The sequence below is a fragment of the Coregonus lavaretus genome, assembly GCF_964263955.1.
Source record: "Coregonus lavaretus genome assembly, chromosome: 8".
NCBI lineage: Eukaryota > Metazoa > Chordata > Actinopteri > Salmoniformes > Salmonidae > Coregonus > Coregonus lavaretus.
The window spans coordinates 9,309,100-9,330,149 of record NC_139995.1 but is presented as its reverse complement, the minus strand read 5'-3'; the positions used below and the strand labels follow the sequence as shown (position 1 = coordinate 9,330,149).

Genomic DNA, 21,050 nt, shown 5'->3' with positions numbered 1-21,050 from the left:
TATGAACCATAGGCACAACATGGTCTCAGGGCAATTGGTATTATTCTGTACGTAAATGTATAGACTCCATATAGTATGATATGTTATGTTACGTTAGGTTACATTGTGAATGGAATAGCAGTCTTACAATATCATATGAATTAGAGGACGTATAGTATCATACGTGTTACCCGGTCGTACAATAGCATACGAATTGGATTATGTAATTTATCATACGTCTTGGTGGACGTATAGGATAGGTCTTTCTCTGAGACCAAGTTTCTTGTTGCATCGTAACAACAAAGGAGAATTAAGGGGAGAATTAATGCTGGTGGTTAGGTGAACTATCAACAAAGGTTAGAATAATTTACATGAAAGGTTAGGGGAACTAAAACGACAAAGATTAGGTGAATTTATGTAGCAAATTAGATTAATTGGGTTAAGTTTAGAATAAGGGTTAGGGGAAGGGTTAGCTAAAATGCTACAGTTGTCCCCGACGCGATTCGAACACGCAACCTTTGGATTGCTAGACGGTCATGGATTACACTCTCCCATCCTCCCCAAGCAACCTCCCTACTTTTGTTTCTGTCTAAAGTAACTAGACCATTAGTAGGTATCATATGTCTTGGAGGTGCTCAGAAATACGTAAAGTAAAATCAAATGAAATCAAAAATTATTTGTCACATGCGCCGAATACAACAGGTGTAGTAGACCTTACAGTAAAATGCTTACTTACAAGCCGTTAACCAACAGTGCAGTTTTAAGAAAAATAAGTGTTAAGTAGAAAATAATTATAGAGCAGTAGTTAAATAACAGTAGCGAGGCTGTTAAGAAGCCTTTTGGACCTAGACTTGGTGCTCCGGTACCGCTTGCCGTGTGGTAGCATAGAGAACAGTCTATGACTAGGGTGGCTGGAGTCTTTGGACATTTTTAGGGCCTTCCTCTGACACCGCCTGGTATAGAGGTCCTGGATGGCAGGAAGCTTGGCCCCAATGATGTACTGGGCCGTACACACTACCCTCTGTAGTGCCTTGCGTTTGGAGGCAGAGCAGTTGCCATACCAGGCGGTGATGCAACCAGTCAGGATGCTCTCAATGGTGCAGCTTTTTGAGGATCTGAGGACCCATGCTAAATCATTTCAGTCTCCTGAGGGGGAATAGGCTTTGTCATGCCCTCTTCACGACAGTATGTTTCGTATGGCTCTGAGGCCGGGCCCACAGGGGGTAAACTAGCAACGCTGCACCCCACCACATTATCAAACCTTTCTCTCTCCCCTGTACTGCCACAACCCCTTTTATTCTCTCTGCACTATACCTCCACACCCCATCCGCCCCTCACCCCATCAACCTTTCCTCCCCTCACTGCCCCTGCTCCTCACCTCAGCCTAACAATCCGGCTACTAGATGCTTCATATATTAGATGTGTTACGAGAGTGAGTGACAGAATGCCATGTACTATATGTGTTCATGTTGAAAGAGACATGAAATCTTGGGAGGTGCCTACCAATCCAAAACCAAAACTCTTTTCAGGAACTGCACTTGATGACTATATTGCATGCTGTTTAAGTAAAGAAAGTCAAGTCCACTACACTACTAACACTGTCCATTGGCAATACCCTTTAACCTGGTATAACCTGAGTGTGTTACTGCTACTGTATGATTGAGTGTGATATGACCACAGACCTTGGTTCAGTATTAATACATTAATAAACAGTATTTATAAAACAATTGATAAAAACCTATACAGTAGGACAAATTCTAATTTCGCTTCAGCACTTACACACTGGATTATTGTGTCTTTAGTATGTGATAAATTGTATGATGTTGCTTTTAACTGTAATTTATTATTACTGTAAATAGCCCTCTGGCCCAATGTCTGTCTGTGTGTGTCTAGGTTGTGTGCGTACGTGTGCATGCATGCGTGTGTGTGCGTGTGTATGTATGTACGTGTGTGTGCATGCGAGGAGTGTGATCCCGGCCTAACGCCACTGTCCCTCTCTCCTCCACTGTTCGCTGTATTGAACGCTGGTTCTGGACTCTTTGCTGCCCCCTGCCTACTGGCCACTGACCCACACCTCTGGATGCTGGGTATAGCAGCTAGGCCAGGTTTGTTGGACTGTCTGTTGCTTCCAGATCCCTCCTCCGTCCTTCACTGTCGCATGACTCTCGCTCTCTCTCTCTGACCGCCCATCCCGTCCCACAGGCTGACAGGCTGACCTGGTGCTGAGGTTCCTGTTTGAGTCGCCGTGTGGTGCCACCAGCCAGGCCTCGACACCTACCTTGAAGCATGTGGATGATCTGTAGTTTTAGGTTTAAATAAGCTTCTGTACTTTACAATTGCCATGTAAAAATTAGCCAATGTTGAAATGTAAGAGAATGTAAAGATGGTAGCCTTGTTACAAGATACATACACATACCATATAAGTACAAACGACTGGCTGAAGTTTATTATTACGGTAAATTAGAGTCACATTCAGTACTATGAGGGTTCAGAAAGGTCTCCCATGCTACATCAGGTTGGAGAGGCCTGTGCCCCAGTGCCATACTCCAGTCACCTCTCACTTGCACCCCACCCCTCCTCTCCTCCCTTCCTTTCATCCTCCACAGCTGTCCCATCCCTTCACCCCTCCCTCCTCTCCTCCTGGCAGATGGAGAAAGCCATTTGCTTGATGTGCATTGAGCCTGTGGTACCTGCGGCCTCTACACTGCAGTGACTCATCTCTGTATTCTCTCTCTCTCCCTCTCTTTTTCTCTCTCTCTCTCTCTCTCTCTCTCTCTCTCTCTCTCTCTCTCTCTCTCTCTCTCTCTCTCTCTCTCTCTCTCTCTCCCCCTCTCTCTCTCCCTCTCTCTCTCAAGGCTAATTTGGTAGCAGCGTTCGAGCAGAGCCTGCAACTGATGACGTCACGTCTGCAGAGCCTGTCAGTCAGCCAGGAGCAGAAGGTACCGGTAAATGCAGCTGCATTATTCTGCCCTCTCTTACATCCTCCCACGATGAGGGGGGGGGGGGGCGTTTATTTTCCGAAACTTCAATGGAGCGGAGTTCTGCGCTATTCATTTACTGTCCAGCTATTTCCAACCAATGTCAAAAGAATGTCCGTAAGAGATGTTTATTATTCAGCTTTCCCGTTTACCATAATGAGTTGTAGCAAACAGAGCTTCAAGTTGTGAGAGTTTCATAAAAAATGCATGTGGAGAATTCATGTTAACCAATAGCTTTTCAAACAAATAAACCAATTTGACTTTTGTTCTATGAGAAGGCGGAGAGCAAAGTGAGCATAGAGTGGAGACCGAGTCCGATCTCCTCAGTGTGTTTTGACAGTCAAGGCTAACATCCTGTACCACAACATGCCCTTGAGCATTATCCGCATGACCACCCCAAAGCCCTGGCACCATCTACCTGTATCATCCTTTTGGAGAGCTGAGGACAAAGACTGTCAGGGGGACAGGAAATGAAATCTAGGTCAAAGGTTGACATGGTGCTAAGGTCTTGTTTTCACTAGCCACTCAGCACAATCGTTCAAGCCTTCAGGTCTGAGACACCATAGACACACCATAGTCAGTCCCCCGTATATGACTGCTGTCAGGTGCTCAATGGGGTACATTAGCCCAGAAGATGTACAGTAGGGAGTCCCGTCTCGACCTCAGAGTAAGGTTGCAAAATTCCTGTAACTTTCCCAAAATTCCCAGGTTTTCCAGAAATCTGGATTTCTGGAAAACTTGGGAATTTGGGGAAAGTTACCAGAATTCTGCAACCCTAGAGGCAGCAGACAGTTGTACTGTATGGTAATGTATTGGTCCTGTTTCCCTGTAGGACTCTGAGCTGACTGATCTGAAGGAGACCATAGAGATTCTGAAGACGAAGAACACAGAGGCCCAGGATATCATCCATGTGGCCCTCAGCAACCCTGACATCCCTCCTAAAGGTAAGGAGCCAACCAAGGGCCTAACGTTCTTTCACCATAATCCCTTCAACCATTCCTTCTCTTCTCCAGAACAGTTGTTCTCTTCTTCACCACCCTCACTAGCTCCTCTTGTCTCTCCAGAGCTGCAGATGAAGAGGCAGAACTCGTCCGAGAGCATCTCCAGCCTGAACAGCATCACCAGCCACTCCAGCATGGGCAGTCTGAAGGAACAGGAGGCCAAGAAGAAGAAGAAGAGCTGGGTGAGAGCACAGAACCGCCTGAGCTGTAAATAGAATATAGAATTAGAATCAGGATTCTAATTGGGTTTCTGGTTCTATGAGAGAACCATCTCACTAGGGTCAGGGCAGTTGTACTGTCTATTGTCTATTGGTGTCCAACAGTGCGAAAACCTACAATTTGTATTCCTGGAGTTCACTATATCAAGAGTTTACCACTGGGCTGGCTAGTAACAAGCAATGTGGGTAACTTTACTTAACTTTAGGTGATCTAGCTAATGTATGCATTCATAAAGCCTTCATAAACTCTACATAACATGTTTTACACAAGCTATAAAATGACATAAACATTCTAAAGAGCTTATAAACAATAAAATAGCAACATCATTAAGTTATGAGGTTGGCATAGTATAGGATAGTTTAGAATCCTAAATTATGTTTTGCATTGAAAAGAGAGAAACCATCCAGCCGCTCTCTCTGTGTCTGTGCTCCTGCATGTGTGGGTTCTCTCTCTCTCTCTCTCTCCAAATCTGATATTAAGTATGACTCCTCTCTGATCTCTTTCTCATGCTTCCCTGCTACTGTATTTTATTCAGGTCTTTGAGGTGAGTAGTGGACATTGTAAGAGCCCCAAGTCCTCCCTCCCTCCCTCCCTCCCTGCACTGATGAGTCATACTTGTTAGATATTTGGAAAAGCTGTGTGGTTTTTCATCCCATATTAAACCTAGCTAACTCCACTTCATTCACTAACAGTACGTTACGTAAGCATCCATTTTTATATGCACCATTTACTGTAAATATAAGGCGGATAAATGATTCAGAAATCACAAAGAAAGTAAATTGGATAATCAGACGACAACAAATGTTTTCAAATTCTGTTTTGATTTCATGCAAAGCTTGTGTGAAAGTTATTGAATGAAGATTATATTTTTTGCAGGACAAAATCAACTTTTTGTGATATAGTCTGTTGTTTTGTGGTGGTAGTCCTCCATATTTCACATATCATGACAAAACTTCAAACTCAACACTATTTCGTCAGAAGTGTATGTATTGTGGAATCATAAGTCTCACATTGTTTAAACTGTACAGACAGTACAGACACTTAAGACATTTGGATAATTCTTCATATAGGGTTCTACTGTGAACAAAGTGAACATAAACACTAAAGCCTTGCTCCTCATTTGGTCATGATTCTTGCAACAACTCAAATCTGTACAGTCTGTACAATGCTCACGGCTTTTTCCACCATGGGACAGTGCTTTTATCTCTTCCTTCCCCCTCATTGGACAAATTACAAAGTCTAGTGAACATCTCTGTCTCATCGCCAGATGCTTATTTCCATGTGCTCTGTTCCCTACAGACTAAGCTGCTAGGTTATTTTCATGTTGCGTGGACTGCGTCCATAGGACCACGTCCCATGACTAGATTTCTGCAGGGTTGGGGTTAATTCCATTTACAGTGGGGAAAAAAAGTATTTAGTCAGCCACCAATTGTGCAAGTTCTCCCACTTAAAAAGATGAGAGAGGCCTGTAATTTTCATCATAGGTACACGTCAACTATGACAGACAAATTGAGAAAAAAAAATCCAGAAAATCACATTGTAGGATTTTTAATGAATTTATTAGCAAATTATGGTGGAAAATAAGTATTTGGTCACCTACAAACAAGCAAGATTTCTGGCTCTCACAGACCTGTAACTTCTTGTTTAAGAGGCTCCTCTGTCCCCCACTCGTTACCTGTATTAATGGCACCTGTTTGAACTTGTTATAAGTATAAAAGACACCTGTCCACAACCTCAAACAGTCACACTCCAAACTCCACTATGGCCAAGACCAAAGAGCTGTCAAAGGACACCAGAAACAAAATTGTAGACCTGCACCAGGCTGGGAAGACTGAATCTGCAATAGGTAAGCAGCTTGGTTTGAAGAAATCAACTGTGGGAGCAATTATTAGGAAATGGAAGGCATAAGAGACCACTGATAATCTCCCTCGATCTGGGGCTCCACGCAAGATCTCACCCTGTGGGGTCAAAATGATCACAAGAACGGTGAGCAAAAATCCCAGAACAACACGGGGGGACCTAGTGAATGTCCTGCAGAGAGCTGAGACCAAAGTAACAAAGCCTACCATCAGTAACACACTATGCCGCCAGGGACTCAAATCCTGCAGTGTAAGACGTGTCCCCCTGCTTAAGCCAGTACATGTCCAGGCCCGTCTGAAGTTTGCTAGAGTGCATTTGGATGATCCAGAAGAGGATTGGGAGAATGTCATATGGTCAGATGAAACCAAAATAGAACTTTTTGGTAAAAACTCAACTTGTCGTGTTTGGAGGACAAAGAATGCTGAGTTGCATCCAAAGAACACCATACCTACTGTGGAGCATGGGGGTGGAAACATCATGCTTTGGGGCTGTTTTTCTGCAAAGGGACCAGGACCACTGATCCGTGTAAAGGAAAGAATGAATGGGGCCATGTATCGTGAGATTTTGAGTGAAAACCTCCTTCCATCAGCAAGGGCATTGAAGATGAAACGTGGCTGGGTCTTTCAGCATGACAATGATCCCAAACACACCGCCCGGGCAACGAAGGAGTGGCTTCGTAAGAAGCATTTCAAGGTCCTGGAGTGGCCTAGCCAGTCTCCAGATCTCAACCCCATAGAAAATCTTTGGAGGGAGTTGAAAGTCTGTGTTGCCCAGCGACAGCCCCAAAACATCACTGCTCTAGAGGAGATCTGCATGGAGGAATGGGCCAAAATACCAGCAACAGTGTGTGAAAACCTTGTGAAGACTTACAGAAAACGTTTGACCTGTGTCATTGCCAACAAAGGGTATATAACAAAGTATTGAGAAACTTTTGTTATTGACCAAATACTTATTTTCCACCATAATTTGCAAATAAATTCATTAAAAATCCTACAATGTGATTTTCTGGATTTTTTTTTCTCATTTTGTCTGTCATAGTTGACGTTTACCTATGATGAAAATTACAGGCCTCTCTCATCTTTTTATGTGGGAGAACTTGCACAATTGGTGGCTGACTAAATACTTTTTTTCCCCACTGTAAATTCCAGTCAATTCAGGAAGTACACTGAAATTCCAATTCTCTTCAATGATTTTCAATTAGGAAAATGTGGAATTGGAATTTGGTTTACTTTTTGAATTGACTGGAATTTTAATGGAATTGACCCCAACCCTAGATTAGCCTTGGGTTCACCAAGCTTCACCCCAGAAAAGTGGACACCAGTATAGGGGTGGGGAGATTTGGGGATTTTGAGGACAGTGTATTTTTTCTACTGGCTCTATATTCAAGTGTCCAAATCAAAGCCAAGTAATGACTTCCAAATAAACAAAAATACACTTGCTGTGATTTTGATTAAGCATAGCTGTGCGTGTCAAATGGCACCCTTTCCCCTATATAGTGCACTAAAGTAGTGCACTATATAGGGGAAAGGGTGCCATTTGATACGCATCAAAGGTTGAATGCATCAACAAATACAGGATGGATACAGGAGTCACAATACTGTAAGTGTTCATTGTGGTTCTCTCTGGGTGCTCCATCAGTCTTTAATTCTCATCTTTGTTATCTATACATTTCTCTGTACAGTTGAGGAGTTCCTTCAACAAGGCATTCAGTAAGAAGGGTTCCAAGCTCTCTGCGTCGTACGCTGACATCGAGGAGATCGCCACTCCAGACTCCTCTGCACCCTCCTCTCCTAAAATCCCCAACCACCACGTGGACAGGGATGGGGAGGGAGATGGAAATGGAGACAACCCTCCCTCTATGATGAGGTCCTCTGTCTCTGCATCATCCTCTGGGTAAGGTCAATTCACACAACCTGATCACCTTTGCTGCACCTCCAGTCTGAATTATGTTTTGCTTCCAAATGGCATGTATGAATGTCATGTAACATTATCTATATTTTATTTATCTCTCTTATTCATCTCTATCATACAGTTCAATGGAAGAGGGGGTACCTGCCACCTCTGTTCAGTCTTAGCAACGTGTGTTCTTCTCTTCTTCTCCAGACTGTGTGAAGGAGGCGAGGAGCCCCCGGAGGATGAGAAGGTGGTGACCACGCTGCGCTCGGCCCTCTGGGAGAAGGAGAGGAAGCTGACGGACATCCGCCTGGAGGCCCTTAGCTCCGCCCACCAGCTGGAACAGCTGCAGGAGGCCATGACCAACATGCAGGTGTGTGTGTGTGTTAGAGTCCTGCATCGGGTCGGAAACCCACGGTTCGGCTCGCGGTTCAGAACTATATTGCGTCGAAAACATTTTAAATCAAGATAAAATATTTTTTACAAACCCAGGAACATGTTGTGTTGCAAATTCCATTCTGTGAGAGGTGAAGCAGACGTATAGGCTACCAGCCACGCATGCAGTGGATCAAGGAACTTTCCAATATTTGTGTGGTGCGGAAATATATGTTCCATCCCCCTCACGCGAGAATACGTTGCTTGGCTAGCCTAGCTCACACGAAAATGGCTAAAGTAGGCCCAAACGGAGAAATAAAAAGAAAGGTTATGAAATACACCATCGTGGAAATGGGTGCTGCTCGATTGAAATTCCCGGTTTGGGTTGCAAAGAAAAAGCCATATCTCAGACTGGCCAATAAAAAGAAAAGATTAAGATGGGCAAAAGAACACAGACATTGGACTTCTTTGCAACTCTGCCTAGAAGGTCAGCATCCCGGAGTCGCCTCTTCACTGTTGACGTTGAGACTGGTGTTTTGCGGGTACTATTTAATGAAGCTGCCAGTTGAGGACCTGTGAGGCGCCTGTTTCTCAAACTAGACACTAAGGTATTTATCCTCTTGCTCAGTTGTGCACCGGGGCCTCCCACTCCTCTTTCTATTCTGGTTAGAGACAGTTTGCGCTGTTCTGTGAAGGGAGTAGTACACAGCGTTTTACGAGATCTTCAGTTTCTTGGCAATTTCTCGCATGAAATGGCCTTCATTTCTCAGAACAAGAATAGACTGACGAGTTTCCGAAGAAAGTTATTTGTTTCTGGCCATTTTGAGCCTGTAATCGAACCAACAATTGCTGACGCTCCAGATACTCAACTAGTCTCAAGAAGGACAGTTTTATTGCTTCTTTAATCAGCACAACAGTTTTCAGCTGTGCTAATGATCAATTAGCCTTTTAAAATGATAAACTTGGATTAACAAACACTACGTGCCATTGGAACACAGGACTGATGGTTGCTGATAATGGGCTTCTGTACGCCTATGTAGATATTCCATTAACAATCGGCTGTTTCCAGCTACAATAGCCATTTACAACATTAACAATGTCTACACAGTATTTCTGATCCATTTTATGTTATTTTAATGGACAAAAAAATTGCTTTTCTTTCGAAAACAAGGACATTTCTAAGTGACCCCAAAGTTTTGAACGGTAGTGTACAGTGGGGGAAAAAAGTATTTAGTCAGCCACCAATTGTGCAAGTTCTCCCACTTAAAAAGATGAGAGACGCCTGTAATTTTCATCATAGGTACACGTCAATTATGACAGACAAAATGAGGATAAAAAATCCAGAAAATCACATTGTAGGATTTTTAATGAATTTATTTGCAAATTATGGTGGAAAATAAGTATTTGGTCAATAACAAAAGTTTCTCAATACTTTGTTATATACCCTTTGTTGGCAATGACACAGGTCAAACGTTTTCTGTAAGTCTTCACAAGGTTTTCACACACTGTTGCTGGTATTTTGGCCCATTCCTCCATGCAGATCTCCTCTAGAGCAGTGATGTTTGGGGGCTGTCGCTGGGCAACACAGACTTTCAACTCACTCCAAAGATTTTCTATGGGGTTGAGATCTGGAGACTGGCTAGGCCACTCCAGGACCTTGAAATGCTTCATACGAAGCCACACCTTCGTTGCCCGGGCGGTGTGTTTGGGATCATTGTCATGCTGAAAGACCCAGCCACGTTTCATCTTCAATGCCCTTGCTGATGGAAGGAGGTTTTCACTCAAAATCTCACGATACATGGCCCCATTCATTCTTTCCTTTACACGGATCAGTCGTCCTGGTCCCTTTGCAGAAAAACAGCCCCAAAGCATGATGTTTCCACCCCCATGCTTCACAGTAGGTATGGTGTTCTTTGGATGCAACTCAGCATTCTTTGTCCTCCAAACACGACGAGTTGAGTTTTTACCAAAAAGTTCTATTTTGGTTTCATCTGACCATATTACATTCTCCCAATCCTCTTCTGGATCATCCAAATGCACTCTAGTAAACTTCAGACGGGCCTGGACATGTACTGGCTTAAGCAGGGGGACACGTCTGGCACTGCAGTATTTGAGTCCCTGGCGGCGTATTGTGTTACTGATGGTAGGCTTTGTTACTTTGGTCCCAGCTCTCTGCATGTCATTCACTAGGTCCCCCCGTGTGGTTCTGGGAGTTTTGCTCACCGTTCTTGTGATCATTTTGACCCCACGGGGTGAGCTCTTGCGTGGAGCCCCAGATCGAGGGAGATTATCAGTGGTCTTGTATGTCTTCCATTTCCTAATAATTGCTCCCACAGTTGATTTCTTCAAACCAAGCTGCTTACCTATTGTAGATTCAGTCTTCCCAGCCTCGTGCAGGTCTACAATTTTGTTTCTGGTGTCCTTTAATAATAATAAATAATAATATGCCATTTAGCAGACGCTTTTATCCAAAGCAACTTACAGTCATGCGTGCATACATTTTTGTGTATGGGTGGTCCCGGGGATCGAACCCACTACCTTGGCGTTACAAGCGCCGTGCTCTACCAGCTGAGCTACAGAGGACCACCTTTGACAGCTCTTTGGTCTTGGCCATAGTGGAGTGTGGAGTGTGACTGTTTGAGGTTGTGGACAGGTGTCTTTTATACTGATAACAAGTTTAAACAGGTGCCATTAATACAGGTAACGAGTGGAGGACAGAGGAGCCTCTTAAAGAAGAAGTTACAGGTCTGTGAGAGCCAGAAATCTTGCTTGTTTGTAGGTGACCAAATACTTATTTTCCACCATAATTTGCAAATAAATTCATTAAAAATCCTACAATGTGATTTTCTGGAAAAAAAATTCTCAATTTGTCTGTCATAGTTGACGTTTACCTATGATGAATATTACAGGCCTCTCTCATCTTTTTAAGTGGGAGAACTTGCACAATTGGTGGCTGACTAAAAACTTTTTTCCCCACTGTATATATATTGTTCTTAATTCATGGCATGGTCTCCTTTTATCTAAATGTTGAATAGACATGCAGACAAATGAATTAATGCATGGATGGGAATAATAGCCTACTATTCTGGAGTCATAAAAACAATTCTATAAATTGATGTTATTCGGCGGGTCATGGATCGACTCTTAGTTGCGTAGAAAAATCTGTACTGATGTCGGATATCGGGTGGGGTTCGGAATTGATGTGGGGTGGGTGTGGCTCCAAAAAACTGACCCGTGCAGGACTCTAGTGTGTGTGTGTGTGTGCGAGGTGTGTGAGCATGCGTGCCTGCTTGCATGTTTGTGTATGTGTCTTTGTGTTACCCAATGATGTCTACTGTAATGTAGATATAGTTCATGGTTTGTGTAGTTTGGCCCCTGAACCTGATCCCATTAGGCCCCTATAGGATTCCCCTCATTAAGTAGCTATCACCTTAATGCTACACTGTGTGTTCCTGCCTGCAGATGACAGTGGAGAACCTGAAGGCAGAGAATGACCAGTTGAAGACAGGCGGTCCCTCCACCTCCACCTCCCAGTCTTCCGGCCTGGCATCACTGGGCACAGCCTCACCACGCCAATCTGTTGCCATGTCTCTGCCCAAGACCTTCGGCATGAGTCTGGGAGAGGGCAGCCCCTCTGGTGAGGCCTGGCATCAGTGACTAGAGGAACGCAGTCATCACTCAACAAGTCTAAGACTGAATGAACATCCATGAATCCATTTTTATTTTAAATCTGAAACTAGGGATAATTGTCATAAAGCATTTCAGCTAGATAACCCTCCTTAGTGTGCACTGTGAAAGGGTCATAACTCAGTGATGAATAAACGTACAACTGTCAAACAGAACACAAGGACATTGTGTACCCACGTTTATGTTTGACATGTTAAAGTCATGACGTGCATGTAGGACACTCATTAGTTTATGCCTTGTCCCAGTGTCTCTCCAGCTGACTACCACTCATACCATAATGTCTCTCTCGCTATCTCTCTCCCTTTCTCTCTCTGTCGAAACAGACGTGTTCCAGACAGACACCGTTAGCCTCCCCTCTCATAGGGACGACACGCGTGTGAGAGTGGTGGTTCGCATGGCCAATCTGCGCGTCTTCAAAGATGTGAGTCTATTTATACGATTCATGATTATGTATGAGCCAGACTTGTTCAGTTCAGCTGGGCTCTACAATAACTATGATGGTAAACCTTCTAACCTCTCAACTGCTGCTGTCCTCGTTCAACAGGAGGTGAAACAGCAAGACTTTTTCATCGGTACTGTGAGGGTTAATGGTAGAATGGACTGGCCTATGCTGGACTCGGCTGTTGGCCAGGCTTTTAAGGTGAGTCTCAACAGGCACCTCGAATGTGAAAAAACATGTTCTACATTCAAAAGTGGATATATTGTTGATGCAAACGTAGCCTAAAAATTCAATTTGTATAAACTTAAATGACAAGGTAGGGTGTAAGGTTCTGTGTAGGGTTATAATGTCAACAAACAGAAGACATAAATACAGAAGCACTTTTCTTCTCAATTTGGACATGGTTTTGGCTAGAGCTTAATCTGTATCTGTAAGTTCTCAGTCTGCTTTTCCCCAACACAACTAATGTTCCCCTCATCTCCTCTCCCCTGTCTCCTCTCCCCTGTCTTCTCCCATGTCTCCTTTTCCCTGTCTCCTCGCCTCCCCCCTTCTCTCCTCCCCCAGGTGTACATAGCCAAGGTGGACCCCACCTCTAGCCTGGGCCTTACTACAGACTCTATCTACAGCTACAGTATGAACCACATCAGGAGGGTGCTGGGAGGGGAGCTGCCAGAGAGCCATCCCTCACGCTGTGTCTCCAAGGGGCCCAGCGGCATCACTGTAACACTCAAAGGTCAGTACCTGACTAGGATCATAATGGTACAGTTGTGAATAATGGTCATTTTCTGGAAATATACCATTATTTAAGCTACAATCTGCAGTTTAATTTCTGATGAAGAACAATATTGCTCTGAGGGAGAGAGTATTTGTTAATGTACTATTAACTGATTATCACAGTAAGATTGTTTTTTTGTGTGTAATTTCTTTGAGCATCGATTGTAAAGGACAGCTTGTGTCTAGCTTGTGTTATATCTATTTGGGGTCAGCAAACAGTCAATGGACTTAATGTTCACACCAAAGGTCATTGCAGCACTTGTTTTGGCTTTGAGACCGTGTATGTTTGGAATTTCTGTCCACTCTCTTCAGATCTCCTGTTCCACACTGAACAATGATTAAAGGAATGTTTTATTAAGATAGATCATTATTTATGACCCATGCTGCGTACGTTAACCAGATATTTGGACTCCTTGTTATGTTCCATACTAAGATGTGATGTTGAATATCAAGTAGGATGGATGATTGGCTGTGAAGCCAATCATCCAATCATTAAATTCTAGTCCTCTAGTCCTGTGGTCCTCTGTAGCTCAGCTGGTAGAGCACGGTGCTTGTAACGCCAAGGTAGTGGGTTCGATCCCCGGGACCACCCATACACAAACATGTATGCACGCATGACTGTAAGTCGCTTTGGATAAAAGCGTCTGCTAAATTGCATATTATTATTATTATTAGTCAATTCCATTTCAATTCCAGTCAATTCTGGAAGTACACTGAAATTCAAATTCTGTTCAATGGTTTACTTTCTGAATTGACTGGAATTTAAATGGAATTGACACAAACCCTGCTCTGTAGTCACATAAGTCCTTCTGTTTGTCTCGTTATAATTATCTCCCCCCTGTCTCTGACCTCTCTCTGACCACTGGCACCCAGTAGCGGAGAGCTGAGTCTGGGTCTGGCTAAGATTTGTGGTGTCTACAATGCCTTCAGAAAGTATTCATACCCCTTGACTTATTCCACATTTTGTTGCGTTACAGCCTGAATTCAAAATTGATTAAATACATTTTTTTCTCACCCATCGACACACAATACCCCATAATGACAAATTCAAAACATGTTTTGAGATTTATTGAAAATGAAATACAGAATAATATTTTTTATACAAAACATCCACATACAAATGACAACATACAGACGCATCCAAACATCCACAACATCACCCCTGCCCAGACCCACCTGCTCACACCCCTATCTCCAGCGCCCGCATCACTCTCCGCCACATGGCCTCAAACTGCAGCATTTTGTTACTCTCTGTTGCCCATGCAATTTAGATAATAAAGCATTTGACCTTCTCATTGTGTTAACGATTAAGTATTGGTTGATTTCCAGTTTTTAAGTATACGTTTTTTCAAGATGATTGACAAGAAAAGTATCGTCCAACCCATCGGGTATCTCACAACACCCCATTATGCCATGTCTTGAAATATGCAGACAGATGGGTTAAAAGTACATTTACATTGTATTGTAATACTTCTGACAGACAACTTTCGAACTTTACCCTTAACTTTTACACTTCATTAATACTTTCTGAAGGCACTATACCGCATCCTACTTGCTATAATTCTGAAGGATTATAAAAATTAAAAGAGTTTGGAGAATCTTCATCCGTTGTCCAACTGTTGCAATCATTCAAATTGTTAAAAAATCATAATAACTATTTCGATGACCGTTGCTACTGGCACCCTGTAGCAGAGAGGTGAGACTGGGCCAAGCTGAGACTGATTTGTGGTGTCAGAGGAAAACATATGTTCAGACAGGCCATTAGCAGATTAGCTTTTTTGGACCGATGTAGTTTTTTTTAGAGCACATTTCCCTAGAACAGTAGTGTACATAGATCCATTTCAGGGTAATCCATATCAGTTAGACCCCATTTGTGATTTTTAAAGCAATGGAGAGGTGTAGGCTGGGTAGGCTGTCTGTTCCACCTGGCTAAGCAGGAATGCAGTAGGGCAGGGTGGGAAAGAAGCAGGGGAGTGCAGTCGGGGTTCAGAGAAACATGATCCCGCTGCAGCTTGTGTGTCAGGCAGCTCAGGCAGTCCGACCCAGCTGGCCCAGGCAACACACACACACAATACACAAACCCTATAAATGTGGGTGGTGATATTTCACACTGTAGGGTGGGGGCATGGAGGAGGTAGGGGGGAGAAGGCATGGAGAGGAAAGAGGACGAGCACAGACTCCTTGCTCTTGATCTGGGAGTTATTTACAGAACATTCTTTCTGCACTCCAAGTTGTTTATAAAAGGAGACGTGATGCAGGAAATCGTTAAGCAGAACATTTTCATGTACATGGATGGACTCCCTGGTTTAACTACAAAAATAACTCTGGTTTAGTGCATTCTCTCAATGTTAGGAAAAATGGATTGATAGTTTTAGTGCTTCTCTTCATGTACAGTATGTCTCTGTGAGCAGCTGAATGGAGGGCTGTTTGGAATTCCCTACACCCAACCAATCGCACCTCACCTCAGGTGTACCTCACCTGTCTATGTGTTGTGTCAAATACATTTTAATTTTAAGTGTTTACACATATAATTCCGGGCCAAGATGGCAGATTTCTGTCCATTCTAGTGTTATATTTAATTATGGGTGTTTACCCTGAACAGACAATAAAGCTTTAGAACATTAAACGTTTGAACTTTGACCTCTGCGTCCTTCAGGTCTGAAGGAGAAGTTTGTGGACAGCATGGTGTTTGAGACCCTCATCCCCAAGCCCATGACCCAGCACTACATCAGCCTGCTGCTCAAGCACCGCCGCCTCATCATGTCTGGGCCCAGTGGCACCGGCAAGACCTACCTCACCTCCCGCCTGGCAGAGTATCTGGTGGACCGCAGCGGTCGAGACCTCAACGACGGCATTGTGGTCACCTTCAACATGCACCGCCAGTCTTGCAAGGTGGGTACAGGACATTGTGTGCCATACGGTAACAGGGTTCCTTGCTCCTAGTTCTGGATAGGAGCTACACGCTGAGCAGCTAATTATTAAAGGCCCAGTGTAGTCAAAAACATGATTTTCCTGTGTTTTAAATATATTTCCACCCTATGAGGTTGGAATAATATTGTGAAAATGATGATAATGCCCTTTTAGTGTAAGAGCTGTTTGAAAAGAGGTTAATAGACCAATAATAAAGATATTTCCAAACCTCTCTGCCAATCAATACATCAAATGTATTCATAAAGCCCTTTTTACATCAGCAGATGACACAAAGTGCTTATACAGAAACCCAGCCTACGCTGCTGCTACTCTGTTAATTATTTATGCATAGTCACTTTAACTCTACCCACATGTACATATTACCTCAACTACCTCAACTAGCCGGTGCCCCCGCACATTGACTTTGCAACGGTACCCCCCTGTATATATAGCCTCCCTACTGTCACTTTATTTTACTTCTGCTCTTTTTTCTCTAAACACTTTTTTTGTTGTTGTTTTATTTTTACTTTTTTTGTAAAAAATAAATGCACTGTTGGTTAAGGGCTGTAAGTAAGCATTTCACTGTAATGTCTGCACCTGTTGTATTCGGCGCATGTGACCAATACAATTTGATTTGATTTGATTTGAAACCCCAAAGAGCATGCAATTTGGTATTTTATTAGGATCCCCATTAGCTGTTGCGAAAGCAGCAGCCACTCTTCCTCGGGTCCAAACAAAGCATGAAACTTGACATAATACTGAACATTAATAGACAAGAACAGCTCAAGGACAGAACTACATCAATTTAAAAATGGCACACGTAACCTACATATCAATACATACACACAATATCTAGGTCAAATAGGGGAAAGGCGTTGTGCCGTGAGGTGTTGCTTTATGTTTTTTTTAAACCAGGTTTGCTGTTCATTTGAGCAATATGAGATGGAAGGGAGTTCCATGCAATAATGGCTCTTGAATTTGTTCTGGATTTGGGGACTGTGAAAAGACCCCTGGTGGCACGTCTGGTGGGTTAAGTGTGTGTGTCAGAGCTGTGCAGATGTAGAAGCTCGGTGACTAGGAGAAACTCCCTTGGAAGGCAGGAACCTAGGAAGAAACCTAGAAGGGAACCAGGCTCTGAGGGGTGGCCAGTCTTCTTCTGGCTGCACCCAGTGGAGATTATATCTAATCGAATAGATTCCACAGATTGCTAGTTGAAGATAAATACTTTTACTAAGCGTATTAGTATATTAGTGATTGACTGACCAGCTCTCTCCAGATCTCCCAACAATGTTATTTCTAGGGTCAATTTTAGATTAATGTTATGCTGAGACCAGGAACAGACTACCTGAGGGCAATACCAGAACAAATGGTCTATTGATTCTGTATCCTCACAACAAAATATGCAGAGCTGAAATATGTTTTATATGTTCATCAAAAGAGAGATCAGGGTCTAGAGTAATGCTGATGTCCTTCAGTTTTATTTTCAGTTTTCCCCTTACCACTCAGACCACTCCCAGACAGTCCTAGCAAAATTCTTGCTTGAGAAATTGCTCTTTGCTAACAAGCTTTTTTGTTTCTTTTTGACGATTTTAATTGAAAACAATCACAGCAAGGTACTTAATTGTTACCCAGAAATGATTTCATATTAAGTAAAAAAAACTGCTGCATTGGCCCTTTAACTAAACATGTACCTCTAATCATCAGGTTTGTCAGTGGTGGGCTGGCAGAAAAGCCTGTACACCTTACAGCTCAGTACCAAGAGAAAGCAGTCATCTGGTTTCGGTTTGTGATTTAATATCACCATACATCAATAACATGACCTCTCTCAACAGGATCTCCAGCTCTACCTGTCCAACCTGGCCAATCAGATTGACCGGGAAACCAGCACTGCTGAAATTCCATTGGTGGTTATCCTGGATGATATACATGATGCCACTTCCATCAGTGAGCTTGTCAACGGGGCCCTCACCTGCAAATACCACAAATGGTGAGTAGACTAACACTGAAATGGAACCTTTTATCAAACATCTATTAGAGACATTAGTACATTATTGTTTCTAATCTTAACTGTGATGATTCTGTGTTTATTTCAGTCCTTACATCATTGGAACTACCAACCAGCCGGTGAAGATGACCCCAAACCATGGCTTGCACCTCAGCTTCAGGTGAGTGAAGAGACAAATCGAGTTGTTTGTGTTTTTTTGTGTGTGAAGGCTTTTGTTCTGACCTAGTCTTAAAACATCTTATTTAAGGCTACAGTATATCCCTGTCATGCATCTACAGTACGCTTTGATGCGTATTTAAATTGGGATGTTGTCAGTCTAATAAATAGGGACAGTGCCTTCAACGTATTCATACCCCTTGACTTATTGCACATTTTGTGTTACAGCCTGAATTCAAAATTTATTAAATATATTTTTTTCTCTCACCGATCTACACACTACCCAGTAATGACAAAGTGAAACATGTTTTTAGAAATGTTTGCATTGGCATTGAAAATGAAATACAAAAATATCTAATTTACATACGTTTTCACACCCCTGAGTCAATACATGTTAGAATCACCTTTGGCAGTGATTACAGCTGTGATTCTTTCTGAGTAAGTCTCTAAGAGCTTTACACACCTGGATTGTACAATATTTGCACATTCTTAAAAAAATTATTCAAGGTTGTTTATCATTGCTAGACAGCCATTTTCAAATCTTGCCATAGATTTTCGAGCGATTTTATGTCAAAAAACTGTAAATAGGCCACTCAGGAACATTCAATGTCGTCTTGGTAAGCAACTCCAGTATATATTTGGCCTTGTGTTTTAGGTTAAGGTCCTGTTGAAAGGTGAATTTGTTTCCCAATGTCTGTTGGAAAGCAGACTGAACCCAGTTTTCCTCCAGGATTTTGCCTGTGCTTAGTTCTATTCCATTTCTTTTTATCCTAAAAAAAAACTCCCTAGTCCTTGCAGCCACCACCATACTTGAACATTTGAAGAGTGGTACTCAGTGATTTGTTGTTTTGGATTTGCCCCAAACATAACTTTGTATTCAGGACATAGTTGTTTTTAGCAGTTTTACTTTAGTATGGAAGGTGTTATTCTGTACAAGCTTCCTTCTTTTCACTCTGTCATTTAGGTTAGTATTGTGGAGTAACTACAATGTTGTTGATCCATCCTCAGTTTTCTCCTATCACAGCCATTAAACTCTAACTGTTTTAAAGTCACCATTGGCCTCATGGTGAAATCCCTGAGCAGTTTCCTTCCTCTCCGGCATTTAATCCATTTTAAATTCAGGCAGTGACACAACAAAATGTGGAAAAAGTAAAGGGGTGTGAATACTTTCTGAAGGCACTGTATATAGTAGATAGTACTTTATGATATATACAGCATGACCTGACCTTTGACCCTCTCCTGACCCCAAGGATGGTGACCTTCTCCAATAATGTGGAGCCAGCCAATGGCTTCCTGGTGCGTTACCTGCACAGGAAGTTGATGGAGGCGGAGGACGAGAGGAGCCTGGCCAACGAGGACCTCCTCAGGGTGCTGGACTGGGTGCCCAAGCTGTGGTACCACCTGCACACCTTCCTGGAGAAACACAGCACCTCGGACTTCCTCATCGGTAGGAAAACATTCTGTTAGAAGCGGGAAATAATACAGGAATATAAAGTTAGGTCACACTTTCATTGGATAGTCCCCAATGGATGATCTACAGATCTAAATCTACATACTATCCAAATAAAGCGATACCTAAAGTTAGTTAGTTATTGGAGATCTGATTCTTGTCTATGGCCACAGACTGTGTGTTTGATTGATGTGGTCATTGAAAGATCTTTCATATTATTTATTCTTTCTTTTTTTCTCTCTCTCTCCTCTCTTTCTCTGTCTCCCCTCCCTCTCTCTCTCTCTTGCTCTCTTCTCTCTCCCTCTCTCTAGGTCCGTGTTTCTTCCTGTCCTGTCCTGTGACTGTGGAGGAGTTCCGCTCCTGGTTCATTGACCTGTGGAACCTCTCCATTATCCCCTACCTGCAGGAAGGAGCCAAGGATGGCATTAAGGTCAGACAGGTTTTACTATCTTGGTAGATGAATTAAAGCCTGGTCCCAGATCTTTTTGTGCTCTATTGCCAACTTTATTGTCATTGTCACGTCAAACGTTTGGCGTGACGGCACAACCAGATCTGGGACCAGGCTAGGTGAATTGCAGGGAAAATAAATGGATGGAGCGAGCATCTTTCAAGGAATAACACTCACACTTTTCTTTTCCTACTAGCACTGACTTTGCTGATAAGTACCTTATTGAGGAAAAATGTACTGTACTTACTATGACTGTGATTTGTAGTTGTCTCACCTAGCTATCGCACTAACTGTAAGTCACTCTGTATAAGAGCGTCTGCTAAATGACTAAAATGTTAAATGTGCTCGGAGTATGACGTGTTGTGGCTTTGTGCCACAGGTGCATGGTCAGAAGGCGGTGTGGGAGGACCCAGTGGAGTGGGTGAGGGGCACCCTGCCCTGGCCCTCAGCCCAACAGGACCAGGCCAAGCTGTTCCACCTGCCTCCCCCCAGCATGACCTCTGGAGGCCCAGGCCAGCCCAGCGAGGCCTCAGCCAGGCCTCTTAATAAGGAGACCCCACCCAGCTCCATGGACACCCTGGATCCTCTGGTAAGACACTCGTCTTCCCATATTTGTACCATGGGGGTATGCAACTGTGGTCCTGGAGGTCCCACAGTGTGTGTAGGATGTTGTTGTGGTCCAGCAACGATACACCTGATTCACCTAATAATAGTCCAATCTGAACAATGTGATTTATTGATTAGTTGAATCAGGTGTGTATAGCACGAGCTGGGCTGGTGCAAAAGCCTGAAACACACTGTGGTACCTGTTTCCCAACCCTGCTGTAAGTCCTTCTCTGGCCTCGTCTGTATCTCAATTATATTACTGTATGTCCT

General features: G+C 43.1%; 1 protein-coding gene across 1 annotated transcript in view; it reads left to right on the top strand.

Annotated features, from left to right (window-relative positions):
* LOC311133489 (neuron navigator 1-like) overlaps nt 1-21,050 on the top strand; it is a 130,990-nt gene that overhangs the window by 105,043 nt on the left and 4,897 nt on the right. Inside the window, exons 15-30 of the mRNA XM_084166977.1 lie at nt 2,835-2,918; nt 3,790-3,901; nt 4,022-4,140; nt 4,713-4,721; nt 7,719-7,930; nt 8,141-8,303; nt 11,768-11,942; nt 12,316-12,413; nt 12,537-12,632; nt 12,996-13,164; nt 15,862-16,097; nt 17,948-18,102; nt 18,209-18,280; nt 19,527-19,723; nt 20,038-20,156; nt 20,554-20,763. Of these exons, the coding sequence (XP_084023103.1) occupies nt 2,835-2,918; nt 3,790-3,901; nt 4,022-4,140; nt 4,713-4,721; nt 7,719-7,930; nt 8,141-8,303; nt 11,768-11,942; nt 12,316-12,413; nt 12,537-12,632; nt 12,996-13,164; nt 15,862-16,097; nt 17,948-18,102; nt 18,209-18,280; nt 19,527-19,723; nt 20,038-20,156; nt 20,554-20,763 (2,226 nt within the window). The remainder of the gene's footprint in view (nt 1-2,834; nt 2,919-3,789; nt 3,902-4,021; nt 4,141-4,712; nt 4,722-7,718; nt 7,931-8,140; nt 8,304-11,767; nt 11,943-12,315; nt 12,414-12,536; nt 12,633-12,995; nt 13,165-15,861; nt 16,098-17,947; nt 18,103-18,208; nt 18,281-19,526; nt 19,724-20,037; nt 20,157-20,553; nt 20,764-21,050) is intronic.